The sequence below is a fragment of the Athene noctua genome, chromosome 9 (assembly GCF_965140245.1).
Source record: "Athene noctua chromosome 9, bAthNoc1.hap1.1, whole genome shotgun sequence".
Classification (NCBI taxonomy): Eukaryota; Metazoa; Chordata; class Aves; order Strigiformes; family Strigidae; genus Athene; species Athene noctua.
This window is the reverse complement of record NC_134045.1, coordinates 12,976,089-12,995,998: the sequence shown is the minus strand read 5'-3', so window position 1 is coordinate 12,995,998 and position 19,910 is coordinate 12,976,089. Positions and strand designations below refer to the sequence as shown.

General features: G+C 37.3%; 1 protein-coding gene across 3 annotated transcripts in view; it reads right to left on the bottom strand.

Moving 5' to 3' along the window:
- Window positions 1–19,910, bottom strand: part of NETO2 (neuropilin and tolloid like 2) — a 36,436-nt gene that overhangs the window by 5,209 nt on the left and 11,317 nt on the right. Inside the window, exons 2-8 of one of the 3 annotated variants that reach the window (XM_074913466.1) lie at window positions 18,205–18,261; window positions 16,554–16,694; window positions 14,325–14,573; window positions 11,833–11,877; window positions 11,616–11,743; window positions 7,846–8,074; window positions 1,708–1,821 (exon numbers count right to left, since the gene is read on the bottom strand). In XM_074913466.1, the coding sequence (XP_074769567.1) occupies window positions 1,708–1,821; window positions 7,846–8,074; window positions 11,616–11,743; window positions 11,833–11,877; window positions 14,325–14,573; window positions 16,554–16,694; window positions 18,205–18,261 (963 nt within the window). The remainder of the gene's footprint in view (window positions 1–1,707; window positions 1,822–7,845; window positions 8,075–11,615; window positions 11,744–11,832; window positions 11,878–14,324; window positions 14,574–16,553; window positions 16,695–18,204; window positions 18,262–19,910) is intronic. The other 2 variants (XM_074913467.1, XM_074913468.1) reach the window with 2 other exon arrangements.

Sequence of the window (19,910 nt, the reverse complement as noted above, 5' to 3'; positions counted from 1 at the left end):
CTTGTTGACTCGGTTGTCTCCCGTCCCTTCTATGGGAAACTGCATTTCACCATTTATTCCACCCAGTGTTGGTTGTGGGGTGTCGTTGTTGGGGTCAGTGGGATTGATGTCGATTATGTATATCTGACTTGTTTGTACCCCCAGCACTCACCCATGTACTGACCCTTTTGTATCAAATACAATTTGGTTGTTGGTTCATCTTTATGCTGGCTGTGTCCTTTATGCTAGGCCTGATAACTGGCAAAACAGGTAGTAGTCTAAATGTTGCATATTATTTTCAGATATCTGGCTCCTGCCATCTGGGTATGTGTGTTATGCACCTAAGTACTCCACACAGTGCATTGAGAGAGTTATATACCCTCATACGCTGTTTTAAAAAATCCATATACTAAACAGAGAGTCCCAAGGAACTGGCTAATATGAAGTTATGTTTGAAATACAGTTCTATTGCTTAGACTGTTTATTCTGAGTTAAATTTATACCTTTAATGTGAAGGAGTGTATCTCCCCTTGTCCCTTAGAGCTTAGTGTTACCATACTTTGTGGGAGGCATGAATTTCAGTGCTGTGGCAGTTCTCTCATCTGCATCTAGGTTTCTTAATTCTTGGAAGATTCCCTAACCAAAATGTTGCTATGCAAAGGTGATGTCTTCTCTGGTCTCTTAAAAGAAATTGCACACAACTGACTTCTTTTGTGTCATTGGGCTTAGGCATAAGGTTAAGTTACAATATGCTCAGATTTAGGTAGCTATTGATGTGGAGTAAATGAGAACTCTGGGTGCCTGCAGGAATTAAGCACAATTGTGAGAAGCTTTCTTTTTAAGGCTAGATACCGCTCATTTGGTTGTATCAGTCTCCCTTCGGTCTACCTCAGCTGACAATATAGATCCAGCCTTCAGCTGTGTCTGTCTGTGTGTGGTATTAAAGCAGAATTTACATTGTATTCAACATAACATTCAGTTGTTGAAGCACAGGTGAATGTATCTGTGCTTTAGCATAATAACAATTTCCTCAAATCATGATATTTTTTCCTATGAAATCTGGTATTGAAACAAGTCTTTACTGTAGTTGTGATGGTTTAAGCAATACTCCCCTACCCCCATGTTTTAGAAGCAGTGATTTACATGTCTGTTTTCCATAAGCAATGACTTCTTGCTTCCTAACAATTTCTCCTTCCTCCCACCCTTTCTCACACCATATGCAGTAGTTGCATTTACTCTGAGATAGTCTGTGATTAACAACTTAAAACAAATGTTTTAAAATTATATTTGTGTTTGAAGACTGTTGCTTCTATTTCAGCCCTAAGGAAGACTTTTTGTGCTTGAAAGTGTAACTGTCTTTCCAGCTCCATATTTTTTTCTCTAATAAAAGGTATTACTTGTCCCTACAATCCTTGCTTTATTTAGAATTTAGAAATGTATAGGATGCAACCTGGAAAACACTAAATTTCCTATTAAGCTGACATCCTTTTAAAATAGAGAGTACATGGTGAAGAGGAAGAAATTTAATTATAAAGCAGTAAGATCAATATTCAGGATGCTTACATGTCTCCTGAGTAGTTTAAATAAAAAAAAAAATTGCAACACCTTCCTGAGGTTAGTAGAATAGCTGTCTTCAGCATATTTCCAAGAAAAAGACATTGCATGACTTCCTTGAAAGGCAAACTGACCAGTCTAGCTCACAAAGGTTATTCTTTGCACTGTATTTACCTCTGCAGTGATTTTCATCCCAAGGGTATGCACAGTTTTGAATGCCATTGCAGACTAAAGAATTATTGATGCACATGTTGCTATGGCAGAAGTAAGTGTTGCCTGAGCAGGGAGCTGTAGGGAAGAAGAGAAAGAAAACATTAGGAATTTTCAGTAATTGATGTATTGAAATAAAACTAGTAAATTCCTGTCACTTTTTTAAAAATCCATGCTCCTCCTTTATCTCTGTTTCAAACCCAATAATTTTTCCTGCACATCACTGATTGCCACATGACTCACTCTCTATTCATGTGGTTGCTTTCAGGTGTATTATCAATGCTCAAAAAAAAAAATTATTGCTCAAAATGGGTAGCAGGTAGGGACAGTCACATAACACAGATAATGGAAGGCGGCTTTAATGCTTGTCTTCAAAAACTTAATACTTAAAAATCACATGCTCGCCATCAATTATATATTTATTCAATCTGCTGTGCATCTGCTATTTAGATGGTATAGCTGGTTGTGAAGCTGTTCCTGAATATCTGCATTTTGAGAGCCCATTAATATCTTAAGGCAAATCAGATTTCAGCTTGTGGAGGACTGTTTCAGTAATTGCAAGAGATTTCAGTAACTAGAGGCATCTAAGTCATTCCTGCTTGCGAATCAAAGCTCTTAGATCCTCCTGTTAGAGCTAATGCAGGGATTAAGAGAGAGTATGGTTTAGCTTTTTATCTATCTAGCTGTCTATACATAGTTAGAAATTTGAAGAAATAAATTAACTAGAAAGTTGCCCTGAAGATTTTCTTTCCATGAGTGTTTGTTATAGCTCCTTGACATTAGAAAAATATATTAAAAAATAGTAATAATTCTTTTGAGGATGTTGTATAGCATACACAGGGAATTCTTAATGAATTCAAGGCACTGGACAAAACACTGATTTTCTGTCTCAGTAATGTGGTATTTTTACGTCTATTATTAGTAGAGTCAATTATATGTTAAACAGCAAAGATGTGTGATAGATACTCTACTATTTGGTTTCACAGAAAGAATTTATCCTTGAGCAGTCTGGATTCTCTGAAATACAACATGAAACCCAAAGGGTACTGCAGAGGGAGGTGACTAGTCTTGAATACAGTGTGTTTCTTGCTTATTCCTTCTGTGAGGCTTCAGAGTCTGTGACAAAAAGAGGAGTTATGCCTAGGAGAAAAGATCATTCAAACCTTTAATTCTGAATTTTCATTCCTTAAATCTAATATGCATTGTTTTCCCATTTCTTACTCCACTGAATTTTGGTAACCTATGCTTGTTGGTTTTAAGCTTTTGTATTAGCTTCCTGTTATTGCTTAACCCCTGGCAACAAGTTCCATATTGGAAGCTTGTGCTTTAATTGTAGTACAAGTGTTGTAGTGTTTCAACGTAATGCAAGAATGTATTTAGAGTGTATTTTGGAAGAGTCTACCTATAATTTCAGGGTTTAAAAATGTCGTAGTAACTATCACATGTATCTTCCTTGCTCAGCTGAGTTGAGAATATAATTGTTTGGGAAGCAGACTTAGTTTGAAGAACACTGCTTTAAAATATGATCAATGCTTAGGAAGGTATAGATCACACCTATTCTATCAGTCATGAATGAGATGTCATGTTTGGTGCAAGAAGGGTCAGGTGCTCTGGAAGAAATACAGAGAGTGAGTGCAGGGATGGCACTGGGAAAACCAAAGCCTACCTGGAAATTAATACAGTGAGGGACACGGAAGGCAACAAGAAGGGTTTCAAGTGTATCAGCAACAAAAGAAAGGCCAAGGAAAATATGAGCCTACTACTGAATGGGACAGAGGGAAGCTTCTCTTGATGCTTGGGAAGGTGACAGAGCAAATAATCCTGCAAGCCGTCTCCACACGTATCAGGGATAAGAAGGTCACTGGGAGTAGTCAGCATGGATTTATGATGAAGAAATCATGCTTGACCAACCTGATTGCCTTCAATGACGAAATTACTAGCTTAGATGAGGAGAAAGCAGTGCATGTTGTATATCCTGACTTTATCAAGGCTTTCAAAATTGTATCCCATAATATCCTTGTAGAGAAAATGATGAGGTACAGACTACAGAGGAGGACAGTGAAGCGGACTGAAAACTGATTGAATTGCCAGGCTTAAAGGGTTGTGATTAGAGGCAGAAAGTTCAGCTGGAGGCCATCACTACTGGTGAACCCCAGGGGTCAGCAGCGAGGCCAGTCTGTTTAACCTCCGCATTAATGACCTGGATGTTGGGACAGACTGCACCCTCGCAAGTGGGAGGGTAGACTGGTAGACTGGACAGTTGTACTGCCATTTGAGACAGGCTGGAGAAATGGGTCGACAGGAACCTCGTAAAGTTCAACAAAGGGAAACACAAAGTCCTGCTCTTGCAGAGGAATAGTGCTACATATGTGTACAGGCTGAGGGCCAGCCAGCTGGAAAGCAGCTCTGCAGACAAACACTTGGAAGTCCTCATGAAGAAAAAGTGAAACGTGAGGCAGCGATGCACCCTTGTAACAAAAAAAGCAACAGCATCCTGAGCTGCATTAGGAACAGTACTGCCACTAGGTCAAGGGAGGTGCTCAGCGCTGGCGAGACCGTATCTGGAGTGCTATGCTCAGTGTTGGGGTCACCAGTATGAGAGATATGAGAGGAACCTGGGAAATGGCATGAAGATAAGGACTTGGAGCATCTGACATGACTGGTATGGGTTTCCCTGAGTGATTGTGGAATCTCCATCCTTGGAGGTGTTCATCAACTAGCTGCATGTGGTCCTGGGAGACCAGCTCACCTTCATCTTCTCTTGACCAGACAAACTTCCTGGTTAGATTTCTAAATCAGCAGCCTTTTTTCAAGAATGTTTTATGCCCACTTTGTTTCAAGGGCTAAACCATTTTTCAGTGAGATGTGATTCAGTAGGACATCTTTTAAGTTCAATCATGTAATTACCTGGTAAATGGAAGAATGAAATCAAACATTTTCCTACATTCAGATTTAACTATGTCTTTCACTGTTTCACCAACTGCTACTGTTTTGGAAAGAAAACATAAAGGAACCTGGTTGCTGTGTTGTGCCAAAGTATGACCTACAATGAATCAAGAGTGGATGCTAAGGCAATTCACATCATTAAAGGTTTAAGACGCAATGTAAGCATTATTCTGTAAGCATGGTATGAAATCATGATGCATGATGATGTTAGCATCATCCAAAATTATGCTGCAGTTCAGTTCCAAGGGGATTCACACCTTCTCCCTGAAGGACTAAATGACAACAGGCTAAAACTTATGCAAGAGTATCAATTTAGATATGAAAACAGGTATGCCAGACAACCTAAAGCAATTCATAGAAACAGGAAGATGTACTGAACATTTCTAACCATTATACATATATAAGGTGAGAAAGGCTAATAGTTAAAACAGAAACGTTCATGATTCAGACTACGAAATAAAAGGTTCTTGGCCTTAGCACACAGGGAGAAAGGACTTAAGTATTTTTTCCTTCTGAATTTGGAAAGAAAGACTGGGCAAGCTTTACTTCATAAAGAATAAATAGGATCATCATTCAAACAGAATAGTTTAAAAAGGTTGTGTATGTAATAGGCTGCAACATCTATTAAAATATTTTTGACTGTGATAAAGGAGGATCTATGAAATCCGTGTCCAGAGTGGTTGTCATGGATCCATGTGTATCTTGCTGGTGTTTCAATATGGATCTGTATGAAGTTGTAGTTCTTTTGGAGGCACAGAGGAAGAAAGATTATGTAAGATGCATTCTTTCTCATTTCCTTGAACAGGGGAATTTTTTTTCATGTTTCTGTATTTTTGGATGGTGCATTTGGATGATGCAAATGTGCTGCTTCTCCATCTGCCAGCACAGTCTCTATTTCACATTCTTGTGTAGTCTCCTTACGTTTTTGGGGGATGGCTTTTACTCACAAGTTCATAATGACAGGACAAATGGACTGCATTTTCCTTTTATTTGTTATTTGGGGAGTACAAAGTCTAAAAGTCACAATGATTGATCGGTTCTAGTCCGGGCCTTCAAGGACATAGCTGGATTCTTTTCATAACAGCTGCCTAAGACTGGTGCAATGTTCACAGTGTTCTTTGTATCTAGCATTATTCATGTATTGAATCAAGCCAGAAATCAAATACATTGATTTTTAACATTGCTGTTAGCTGAATTACTTAGTCAAATCTTCAAGCAGCACTAGGTGTGTGTTAGGTGACTGTCATGCACAATTAGTTCATTTATGTAAATATTTTCAAAAATATTGATTGTTTTCATGGTTGGCTTCATATAATTACAAATCATTAGTAAGGCAGAAGAGAAAAATAGCTTAACGATCTAAAAATAAGATAAGCATGGATTCACTCTTTTCAGTTAGAAAAATTGCTTATCACTAGATCATTTAAAAATACATGAAACATTTTTCAGACACATACTTTTCAATTACCCTATCCAAGAAAGTCAGTATCTCAGGTTAGAAGATAAATAAGAATAACCACGTACCTTTGCAGATTTTCTTCTGCCAATGACTTTTGAGTTGCTTTAAAATCATAGGTTTGCAAAGTTAACTTGCTTTAGGAGTAGTTACTCTTTCAACCCACCCCACCCAAGCCCAAACTCAACAACAACAACAAAAAATCCCCACTCCAATATTTATAATATAAATGGCTAATTTCCCTGGCAGAGTTCATAGCATTTTCTAGAGAGTGAAAGCTGGAGTAACTTGTGTTATCACTAATATTAATAATTGTATTGAAATGAAAGCTACTGGAAAAGCAGTTACAAATTTTGCAAGCAAGTTGTACTTAAAACTGATATTTACTGAAATTCACAATATCTAAAGTTTTATTAAATGCCTACTGTAGGTTAACAACAGACTAGTTTGAAACATGCAATTATTTCTTACTACCATGTTCACAAAGTAAGCAATATGCTAGTTCTCTTATAATTCTGTTACTTTAGAAAGATTGTTTTACAGAAATTAACTTTTCTCCTGTGTTAAACTTTACTGTTTTATGGAACATAATATAAAATCTACTTGTTACCTGTAACCTGAACTTTTCTGCAAGGTGGTGACCAGGAAGCCTTTCATGACTGGCTACAGAACTGTTAGTTCTGTCAAAAAAAGTTATTTCTTTGGCAGCAATACTGTACTATTTGTTCCTCAAGCAAAACTTTTTGAAAACTTTTAGTACAAGCATAGTTCTGACTTCCTGAAGTGGCAGATGTGTTTTATTCAACTCTCCCCACGTATCTCAGATCTGCATTGCAGTTCTAAACTTAAGTCTACTTTTCTGCTGAAGATGCCATTTATTTTCAGGTTCTGCAATGTGGACAATGTTGTCCTTTGTAAATATGTAAGGCAACAAAATTCCATTAAGCTCAGAGAGAAAGCACCTAGAAGAAATCTCACAAAAAGCTTGTTTTCAAGAAACATCTTAATTTACAATGAGTAAAAAAGACTATCTCTAACCCAGGCTATGGAATCCAAACAGAAATCCAGATTGCATTTACAGCTCTGCCTGTAATATAGTTGTCTTCAATCTGAATTTAACTGCTTATTCATGGTTCTGCAACTCAACTGAGCTTTGCTAAGGCAGCATGTGTGGGATCGTTTTGAGCCACGTGTGGCTGAGGTAGCAGCTTAGGTGTAGCTGAAGTGGGTGGAGTTCCAAATCTGAAATTGAAGATAGGGCTGTGGATAGGAAGAAGATCCAGACTCTGCAGGGTCACATGTTGTTTTCTAACCTTCTGAACATCCAGTGTGGGCTTGAGAAGACCCTGTTGTGTGTCTGGCAGGGGAACTGGAAGATGGGGGCTGGTGGGAGAGAACACTTCGGTCCCATTGCTGTCTTTAAGTCTGTGCTCATCATGTAGAACTCTGAGAAGGACACAGCCTAGGGCTGTATTATTACTGAAATCAAATGAAAAATAAACCTCTTAAGAATGGAGGAAAGCCTTTCTTCAGGAACCACAGTTATAACTAATAAAGTATTTAATTTACCTGCTAGTATGTGAAAGAAACAGAAACAACCTTTTTCATGTGTTCCTGTTGCATAATACATAGTTGATGCTTTTGCTAAAATACGTGAAGTACCCTTGATCAGGAGAATAGGCCCTTTAAAGTTTACTTACGATCCACAAATGAAGTGAACAGCATTCTGAATCTGCTTAGTCTACTGCCTTCATCTGCCCACATGCGTACCACGCCTGTCCCAGTCTGCAGTGTGACATCGTTTGCTACAGTGCTGCAAAACTTTGCCTTCAGGTTTTCAATAGAACTACTTCCATCATATACAGCAACGAAGTTTCTTTTGCATTCATTTGAATGCTCCATTTGATAGTCGAGAAATCGCAAGTAAATCTGTTAGAAAAGAGAAATTTAATGTCTCTAGGAGAATACAGAGAAGACAGTTTTCTTTCTTAGTAAATCTTGAATAAGATGTTTTGTTCCCTTACATGTGTAACTCCCAATTCACAACACACTTAAACTTACATTTTCTCATTAAATGTCAATGTGGAGTATTAAAGTTTGTCTTGAATATCTGTTTCTGTTCTCCCCCTCCCCAGAACAACCCTTACTTAATAATTTACTCTGATATATTTCCACTCCCTTTGGAAAAAAGTAAAAAGCAACACACTTTCTGAGGAAAGCCCTAAGCAGTTCTGCTAAACGTGTAGTCTGTTACTCTAGAAGAGATACAAGAAACACGTAAATGAGCTGAAAGAATTTTATTGGTATTTTGACCGTTCTCTTTTCTTTCTTTTTAATTCATGAAAGCTATGTTAAAATATAAGGGAAGGAGTCTAGTAAGAAAGGCTCTGAAGTAAAACAAAGAAATTAAAATTTGTTGCTTCAGAATGAAAGCTAATTACTGAACCAGAGCTGTGTTATGGAAGACACCACAATGTTGGGAATAATTTGAATAAAAATGGAAGCAGAAAAAAGGTACACTGGCTATCTAGGAAGAGTTAATAAATTCGAGCCAATCTTAATTCTTCCAAAACCAGAAATCTAATGCAAGAGAAGGCAGCGTATGTGGTAGAACATATGCAGCAAGAAAATTAGAAGCCCAGGATGGCACTTGAAGAGCAAGCAAATAATTTAACTTGCTGGAGCAGGAAACTTGTGCAAGACTGCAATTCAGTTAGAATTACCTGAAAAGATCATAGGACTTTTTCATCTCTTGAATGTTTCTATTGGAATTCTCAAAATTCTAGTGGAAGTTGATGAAACTATCACCTACACATGCTGTGAAGCCCATCTTTAAACTTTAAAAATTCCTCAGCCATTATTTTGACAGAGAAGGAATCTACCCGTGTGGAGGCTGAGTTCTCCGGCTCCACGGGGAAGAGGTGCTCTTCCTCTATCCATGAGGTCTTCAGTATGTTCCTCAGATAAGCCTGGGTCTAGAACGTAAGTGTTTTGGGTAGTTTACGATTACCTCTCTAGATGATACTATGGATGCTGAAGACATTTTGCACAGTGCAGTTTTTCATGTATCTGCCTCATGACAAGAATCTCAAACTCTTGTTTAGTTTGTGAAGCAGGGAAGACGGGGTAGGTGAATACCATGCTTACTCTGCTATATTGCCTATTGTTCTGCCATTTTGCCATATCTTGATTTTAACCTCAGCTAGTGTTAAAGCATTTTAAAACTGAATTTTAAAGAATTCACTAAAACAAAACCAACCACCTTGGGGGGGGGGGAGACACCCCCCATATACACTTAACAGGCTCTACTGAAACACAGTAAAAGAGCCCAGGAAAAGACAGGGGATGCTTGTATGGTCTGGCTTTTCCTTTCCAGTGTTTTCCAGAGGCAGGTTGACAGCACTGCCTCCCCTTGCACTTCCTGTGGAAAGGTGCAGCCTGTGCCATATTATCTCATGATTCATCTCACTGTTTTGTGATTTTTCAGTTGATACATTTTTTTTCCTTTTGTTTCTGCTGTCTTTGTTAAATTTACTGCCAGAAATTCTCAGCTACATTGAGAACCTGTCTTCCATTGATGTCTTATCTCAAAACATGGGTGTGAGCTGTAAGTGCTGGTATTTGGGCTGAGAGATGGTATTTTCAGTTAATGATTGACTTTATGTGCTGTGAAATTACAATGGAAGCTAAAAATAAATTAGTACACCTTTAGTAGAGCTGTTCTGTATATGAAAACAAAGGAATAATTCCATTAAAAGATCTTGGCTCTGAAAAAGCTTCTTCTGGTTAGTGTGTTAGGCAAGTAAATATAAAAGGTCCTCACTCTTAGATTAAATTTGATTATTCTTGTAATTTTCTGAAATCTGGAGGTAATTTATTAAATATCTGTATGCAGATTTCAAAAGTCCTTTCACTGCAGTTGTGTCAGTTTTAAAAAAATATTTTTATTACAAAATCAAATTGAGGAAATTAAAAATGTCTACGCTTATTTTTCTCAAGAGACTGCACTGTATCAGGTCTAATGGATTTTATCATCATAATCCTGCCAGAATTGAAGCTTGAGCAACCATTGTCAGAATACTAAGAATTATTTTTCTGTAATGTTTTAACTCAATAATTTAGGATGATGATCTAATCTCAGGACTGACCCAACTATAACTCTGCCTTCTGGCAACATTCAATAATTTATTAAAATACTTAAGCATAAGACCTGGTGCACTCAAGTGGCAATGCAGAGAGAAAATGGTTTTATTATTGTTTCTGGAAGAACTGCTACTATAACTTAGACTAGTATAGGGCCCTTGGGAGTTGAGTCACTTCCTCAAAGGCTCAAATATATTAATGGAGTTTTAGTTTCTTTCTTGTCCTCTTATTACCGTCTTTTAGGTTGCTGGTTTAGAACTAATTTGGAAGTTGGTGAATAAAGCTGGCTAGTTAACAACCAAGAGTGTGTAAGAAGGCATAGAGTACATTTGTCATCTTGGCAACTATTGCTTAAAAATATTTTTTACGTACATGCAAGCAGTGGTATGTGCTTTAATATCCATACAGAATCAAAATTACAGATGTGTATGCTATATGGAGGAAAAAAAATGTATTCTTTAGTGAACATAAGTAATTAACAAGTATATGATTCTGAAACATAGCTGTTGGGGTTTTTTTAAACAGGCTATAGCTATTGCACTTTGGAATTATGAATAGCATTTTACTCTTCTTTCTGTCCAACAATAAAGCTCGAGTTGTTTTTAATGAGCATGAGATAGTGATATTTTCATAAGCAGCCTCTAGTTCTGCAGGCACAATCATAAATACCAGGTACCTAAGTAAATACTGCTGATTTTTGGCTTGAGCAGCTAATATACCCCTTTAGGGCTTGGACAGAAAAACTAGCAAATTTTATTGTTGCACTTTATGAGGGTGTGATCTTATAGCTATGTCAGAAGAGAAAGAGTGATAATTCCTCAGCTGTCCAGGTAAAGCCTTTCATTTTAGCTCAAACTGCTGATTAAAGTGGTTTTTAAGGTCTGGATTGTGAATGAGAGTGGGGAGGAGCAGGTACATATTCTGTTGACTTTGAACAGAACCAAATTCTCCAGTAGAATCACTGGAGGCAAAATTTTAAACCATGGCAGCAAGATTTACTCAAATTTATCAAAGCTCTTAGCCAGCATTTTTGCCTGCGGTCTTCCAATAAAACCAGAGTCCAAGTCAAATGCCCTTGAAAATTGTTGCATAAACAGTCTTCACAGTTATTTTGTATTTTAAGTTTCAAATAATAGCAGGACAACACTGTGGACTTGTTCTATCAGTTTAATTTCAGAAACAATCTTCTTCCTGGATTTCCTAAGCCTCTGATACATAATCAATTTCACTGAAAGTGGGATGTTATGCAAATCACAGCCAGTCACTGTTACCTGTTACCAATGACTTGGAAACCCACTGTATGCTGAATGATCTAAATGAAACCCACCTTAGCATTTGGAGTAGCTTTAATTGTCCATATGCAGTCAACTGCTTGTCCTGGTTTTGTTTTTCCTTCTTGTTCTACCTGACTAGAACGTACTATTCCATCAGCTCCTGAGAGCTCAAATTGGCAATCTAGGGAGAAGATATACCTTGCTGTCAAATGCAATATAGTATTAACTTAAAATTTCACATATAAAGAAATTGTTACTGTAATACTAGACCTGGGATGGGATTTAAAATACCTCCTAGGTAAGTGAAGTCAGGATCTGTAATAGAAAGAAGTCATGAATCACAAGGGCTATCAGTGCTTGAGAATCACTTCAAAGTTTAGTATAATCTGAAGATTATGTCCATTTTTTATTATGTCACAATAAAAATTGCCAGAAAGTTTACTGGATCAATTGGAGAGTACAGAGACTTTTTTTTTTTTTTACATTATAACATTATTCAACAAAGACTGACCTTATCTGAATAAGGTAATTCTATACTGACAGCTCAGACTTCCAGCATAACACCAAAAATTACTATTCTGTATTTTGTTCCTACATTACATTCTGAATTTAACTATGCCAGTCTTCACTGCAATCATCGAAGCTCCACAGAGTACAGGGGATCTTTCTGTACGCATCATTATCAGATTGCTGTCTGTCTAGTTCTAAACAATTTCAGCTGGGGTAGTTTTGTAGAATATATCAACACTCTGAAATTGCTATTAATAAAGAATATAAAGAAGGACAGTTTAATACTAAAGATACTTTTTCCTTGGCTACCCATGCTTCTTCTATTAGGCCAGGTGACACAGTTCTAGACATCATTTATGAAGGCAGAATTTCACCTTGACTACCCTTCTATCTCCTCTCTTCTAACTGCCATGTGTAGGTAGTGTATGTATCTGTAGTATATACTGTAGTAGTATACTGTATGCATGCTACTAGTGAAGAATATACTTTTTCATAATGGTTAAGTGATGGTACTTGACTAGGACTAGGGCTTAGCTAAACATGAGTCTGTAATGGGCTGGGATGTCCAAGGCTTACATTTCAGTGACCAGGTTAGTGTTACCTCACAAATCAGCACAGAAACTCACAAGATGTGCCCATTCACAGCTGTGGCACCACATAATCACCACAGAAATCTCACAGATCATACATAATGTGTGCATGTGTGTGAAATGTTAGTCTATGCAAAGAAAGCACTAATTCATGCAAAAGTGCATGCCGGTTTTGTACAAAGTTCTTTTCCAAATGAAGATCCAGAATTTGGCTCTTTCTGTGATCCTCTAAATGTTTTTCTGTATAAGGAGTTTATCACTTCCCCTGAAGTGCCTCAGTTCTGATCTTAAGACTCAGTACAGTTGAGAAAATGCCTTCTCTGCCCTCCTTTTAGTTACCTACAGTGAAATCTATGAAAAATCTCAGAATTTTGCATATAGTGATCAACCTTCTTTGTGAACTGTTTTAATGAAGTGGGGGTGTGCATGCATGTCCCCTTCCATTTTCAAAGTCCCAAAATATTTTACCACACTCCATGTAAACATAGAGGAAAGAAAAATATCAGTCCTTCAGTTGCTACAATCTGTTGTGAAAATAATATACAGTTTGAATGTATAATTAAAGTTCCAGCCTGGAAGAAGGCTAAGTTGGTTGTGAAAGTCATGTTAATGAAATGGCTTAGGAAATGGATGTAGCAAAATGTGGAAGTACTATTCCTATGAAAACATCATTCCCGGTGGACTGGTCACAGTGTTAATCTGAACAGTTTCCAAGTCTACATCCCTAGCAAGGTACTGGTTCTATAAGCAGTGATATATAACCATGTAAAGTGATTTCATGTGCTGAAGGGGTAAAGACCAGTTGGGTAAAGATGACATTAAAAAGTTATGCCTGTGTATACATTTGTAGTAGTAGTAGAGCTGACATTTGTGTATTGTCTTTTGTCCCAAAGGACAATAAAATGCTGATAACTACACGTATAGTATCTATGAAGTACAGCAGTCAAGCATTGCACAAGGACATCAGGTCAAATTTTCTTGTAAAAAGAATGCCCTGCCAGTTTTAAGTGGCCCCACAGAGCAGATGTACTTTTTATTTGTCTAAAGGCACTGTCAGCATATTATCCTCTTCTTCATACCCTGTAAACTACACAGTACTTGGAGCAAAGAGCAATTCTGTTGTCAGAGCCTGTGGTTTGAGGGAACTGCATTATACTGAGAGCTGATGCTTGGACTGTATAGATATTTCCTCTGACTTTTCAGAACATAGATTTAAAATGTTTTGCATCTGGCTGGGAGTGCTATTGTAGATACGCTTCAGGTGTTTTTGTCGTGGTGTCTTGTATTCCTAGAAGATGGGCTGTTGAAAATGCTTGCTATCTGTCTACATCAATGCTCCTTCCATTACTACCACTGGTGAAGCCGGGACAAGTTCGAGCAATGAAGAGGGAAGTTGCTAAAGCCTTTCAGAATGAAAAGATCAACTGACTTCTTCTCTAGCAAGCTATAGACCTGTAATTGCCTTCAGTCCATTTTCTAAAGCTATTTTAGTCAAATGTGTTGTAGGATTAGCAGGACTGAGACTGTAACTATTGCATTGTCACTTTGCCTTCATAAGCACTTATGATGAAATACAGCTGTAGACTGCCAGCATAAACACATCCACAGAGTTCAGCGGGAGCAGATGGTCATTAACTCGGTCAGAATTTTAGGCATCTTTACCTGGTATAAATGAGTACTTTGCTTGAAATCCCTTTCCTTCCAGCTCCTCATCAGAAGTAAATTTGATCCACATAAATCTCCCTGTTGATCTAATTAGTGCAGGACTTTTCAGACCACAGTAACGATTAATGAGAGGGGAGAAACCAAAAGGTCCATCTCGAATCTCCAGATGATCAAACCGACATTCAAATGAGGGTTCTATGTAATAAGGTTCATCAAAGGTCAACTCAATTCTTTGTCGTGGAGCAGCTAGACGTAAAAAATCGAGTAAAAGATTAGATGAAGATCTATATAAAATACACATGAAGACATGAAATAATGAAGAGACAGGCCTCCAAAAGAGCAAGATAGAAAACAGACTGGGAACTTCTCAAAATACATCTGGCAATCTACTACAAAAATTCAGATACACTGTAATAGAACTTTTCAAAATGATTGTGTAGAAGATACTTTTTCATGGAATTTTTTTGCTTGCTGATCTTTATTGTTGAAAAGTCAGAAATTACATAAATTTAATGCAGCACATGTAACAGATATTAACATATATGCAAAGGTATTCAAATAAGGGTTTAATATTAAGATATAAATTAAAACCAGTGTTCCATGAAAGCAAAGTACATAAAAAAGGACAGAACATTGAGGGATGCAAAAAAGAATGGGAAAGAAAAAGATAGGAAGAACTACTTGCTGGTGTATTTCCTAAACATTAAACCCAAACTGGGAGATTCTTTGGCAGGAGACATCTTTCATTAGAATATTCAGGGAAGTGTAAATTAATATATATTATTAATATGCAGGTGACTAGAGACATTGGTAAGGCTGAGCCAGTGACAGTCTAACATCAGGGTTTGGACTCCTAAATCCTGATCAGATGTAGCTACAGTACTTTGTGACTGGACTTTCACATCTGTAGTTTGGAACCGTGACTTTATATTGTATGAATAGCTTCAGTATTTCTTGTTCTTGTCATCTACTGGGCTACATAAACTTTCAGATACTAACTGGTATCTGTAATGACAGCATTAAAGAATCTCATGCTGTCTGCGTCTTCCGAATGCAAAAATGATTTACTTATGTGTCTCCAATACTCTGTTTAGACCTTATGCCTTAATTACACATGAGTTAAAAACATTGGTATCTGTTTGCACATATTGGTAGTGGTCTGCGGGACGGACCCTATCTTAGCTAGAAATTGTGGAGGACCTTGGTCTCATGCAGGTACCCATAATGTTTCTGTGTAAGGACTGTGAGGACAGAGGCATGGAAGCTGATTCTGTGCCCCATGGAAACTGCCTCATGTAAGGGAGATCCAGCAATGGATCTGCTGTGTCTGAACGCTGAAGCTGCACAAGGTATCTGCTCTCTCAGTGCCTTCGCTGGCAGGGAAGGTGCAAAATTTCAGAAGTGCATGCATATGCATACCATTAAAAATGAGAGTGTCTGTGAACCAGTACTATGCTGTACAAATAAAAATTCACTGAAACATTACTTGAAATATTTCAATTAATTGATATGAATCTGATGATTAAGCCAACTAACGTTCTTAGCTGACTTCAGTGGGTTTTGGGTACGTTCTAATAAGAGGAAAAAATAATTAGTGTGTCCCAAGTCTTGCAGCCTTTATCCAAGATATTCTCATTGGTATTTAGTTTTATTCTAGTTAATGAAATTTTTTTGTCCTCATCACATTATTTTAATAGTGACCTCAGCAGTGCTAACAAATCCTCATATTTTTAATACAGTGCTATGGCAGTCAGATGTGCCTTTTTTTATTAATAAAGCAGAGCATAAAGATTTCCTGCTTGTGAGATAGACTTAGAATAACACAGTATGGTCTGATAAATGCTGAACACAGTATTCAACCATCTTTTGCAGTTTATTATCAGCAATATTGGAAGTGATATTAAGATAACAAGCTACAATTTTTATCTTAATAGTGCTGTACCTTCATAGCTTAGAGTAGATCTGATGCTGCTTTTTCTGGCTGTGAGGATACGTCTCATTCCATACAGCTAATTCCTGAATGTTTGCATTTTCTATTAATTTGTTGTTATCACTTCAGAGATCAAATCTAGCTTCTTGTTCAACCACATGACTGCAGAATTGATTATGTATCTAGTATGGCAATAAAATGCTTGACAGTATAGTAAAATGATGCAGTTTAACAGTTCAAGATTATCCATTTAACAGTAAGACTACAACGCAACAAAACATAAATACATCATGTACCTTCTAAGATATAGATGCACTCTTGATTTGGTGGGTACACATTAGGGTAGTTTGGTGAAGCAAAATGTCCTCCATTACTTGTCCGCACCCAATTGTCACACTGGGTAGGAGGAATGCGGTTCACTCCGATATTTTGCCCACCTTAAGCAAAAAAAAAAAAAAAAAGTGATCAAATAAATTTCTCCTGAAAGCATACAAATTTGTTTGCAAAAGTAAACCACTGACATAATGCATATGCTACAAAAGAAGAAAGTGATTTATTTTGGTTGAAAACCCTCTTCTATGATACTTGCTAATATCTAGCTAGGAAAAGCTTATTTTTAATTTAGTGATGTGGTGTATATCCTAAAAAGATCATAGTTTTTGAATATCAATTACATCCAGTAATCCTTGGGAAGGGAAGAAGTAATGTGTTGGGTTTTTTTTTCCCAATTCAGTTTAGATTTTTGAAAGCTCTTATTTCTAAGTCAAACAGTCACAGAGGCTGCCAATACAGCATCATTATTTTATGGCTTATGTCTTCTTCATTCCTATGCAAATATAATCCAAAATATTTGTTAGCTTTTACTGGTTTTGCCCCAATTCCAAGGTATACTGAAATACATAGCCCTTAGGTTGACTATCTATTTACAATTATTGGTTGGAATAGAGAATGCTTAGAATGAATTATAATATGTACATGCACTAAATACAGCAGCAGAAGTTAATAAAATTACTGGCAATAGGTAGATTGCACTGGTAGCTAAGGGTCTCCATTCAAGATCAAAGGTCTTCTTCTAGATGTAAGGGAAATACGATCCTTGGCTGAGATTATGCAGTTTACTAAGCTAGTGTACCATACTGGGCCATTCACAGGAGCTTTCTTAGCTCAGATTTCCTTATCCAAGGAAAAAGGAGTTGGGACTCTTACGATCTCTCTGACACTCTGCTTAAGTAGCTTTGGCCTTTCTCCTTAAGATCTGCAGAACTGGAGAGAGTAAGAAACATGGTATGTGGTTTCTGTTAAATTTTTCCTGAATCTCACAGGGTGCTCTCATAATGTTATTTCTATTTATGCAGTTTTTCTTTGCAGACCTTTGATGGGGAGTCCATGCTAATACAGGTCTTAGCTGCCTCCAGTAAATTACATCCCCTTACACGGGTATCTTGGCAGCTTTTTCATGTATGGGGGTGAAAACTTAAGTCTCTCCTGCAGAAATTGTTCAAGGAAATTCTGTAGGTGTTAGTTCAAGGAATTCTTCTCTCCTTAGTGTGGGTTAATCCCACATATGAAAAAATAAGGTCTGTGAAACTGATGCCTTCCCCACCCAGCAAGGCTTCAAGAATGTTTGTGGGTGGACTATTTGAAAAGCTTGTTGTCAGATAGAGAAAACATAAATTTCTGTGATGGTTTTTTTTCCCTCCTCTAAGGTCCAAACCCATAGAATTTTAACTGTGTAAGTGAATTTCCATGTTCTTTGTGACTGGATGGCTTTGTTCAATTGGAAAAAAATGCAGTAAATAGGGGAAAATGGAAAATACGGAATTGATATTGGTGATTCAAGAGCAATTAATATCTGAACACAAATACTTTCTTTCACTTATCTTGCTTAATTGAAAATTGTAAAATTGTTATATTTTTTGAAAGCAAATCATCAAACCAAAATTGTACCTTGTGTCTTCTGTGCAACGGCAATCCCTTCCACTACAAGGATTGTTACTAGCAACACTGATGAGAGAAATTGGACAGGAAAAACATCAGTAATTCATCAAAATTATAGACCATTTTCTGCAGTCCTAGAATCACTAACCAAAACAACTCAGAACGTACAAATATACATAATTCATGTATGTACTTTCTTAAAAATTCAACTTTAGGAAACTGGTGCGGTTTAAGTGCATTGTTGGTTCTTCTTTCTGGTTCCTTAAGAAAGCATATATGAGAATAGCAATTTATTCTTTGAGGGCACTTTAAGAATATTTTCTAGAGTATCTACTAACTTGCAAGCATTTTATAAAATTACATGGTATCTATCTTCTGTATAACTTTTATATCTTGAAATGGATATCAGGATCCATTGCTTGGATCAATGGATATCATTGATCCATTCCTGGATGTCAGGAGCACTACAGAGTTGTGCTTACAAAGACTGGTTGCCATGATGCTGCCACAGTACCAGTGATTTCTGCAAAGGGTGTGGCAGTAGAAAACGAGCCGATACAAGTTCTAATGATGGCGAGACTCTGGGCAGTGACAACAGCTAGGATGTGGACACTGTTAGGATGTACACCACTGCATGTACTCAGTTTGCTGGAGTGCTGTGTTAGTCTCAGGTGCTGGTACATGGTCGTATTTTCTAGATTTGAATTGACTAAATATTGGACCTATTAAAGATTCTGTTATACACTTTCCTCCAACACTCTTCATCCTTTCTCTTTCCCCTTCCTTCCCTAAAAAGAAGCTTCATGGTTTTGCTTTTGGCCTTTCCCTTACATTTAAGCTTTCCTTACACCCAAGAAACATCAGTCTGAACAGCACATATTAAAGATTCCATATTCCACTATCCAACAACAATTTTAAAGCAGGCTTAATGTCCATATTCTCCTAAAATGCTTTGTCTCCTCGAATACTTAGGGATTACCAGGAAAAGAAAAGAGACTGGAATAGAGTACATAATTATACCACTCTTCAAATCTTTCATTTTCTCTGTCTTATCTCTACAGTTCTGGATACATACCTTAGAGAACTAGCTAAGTAAGCTAGGACTCTTTGCCCTGGACAGAAGCTGGCTAAGGGGGAGATTGGACACAAGTTATAAAAGCACAAGTGTCACTGAATCAGTGACTAGAGAGCAACTACTTGTCCCTTCTGACACAGGAACCAGGCGATGTCTGACAAAGCTAACAGGTGGCACATTCAAAGTAAACAAAGGTATATATAATTTTTTTTTTAATGTCCATAATTCATAATGCATCCTTGAGGTAGAAAATTCTATTTCAGAAACCCCTTAAGCCATAAGTTGTTGGAAGTCTGGGATGGTATTTGAGGCAAATATAATTTGCTCTGCTTTTATACTCTTTCTGCTTTTATATCTCTGTGAAAGAAGATACCAGGCTAGACAGACCTTTGATTTGACTTGGTATGGCCTTTCCTATGTTCTTAATCTACTTGTTAATACTAAGTCAGATGCGCACGGCCTCACCACTGCAGGAAAAAAAAAAAAAAAAGATCTCAGCAGGAATTTTATTGTCACGTTCAAGAAGTTCATTTTATTTTCACAGGTTTCCCCTCTCGTTGCACAGGCATTCTAGTGGATCATGCTGAAGTGGCATTTTGTCTGTCTGTTATTTTCCCCGTGTTGCTGTTAGACTTCCAGC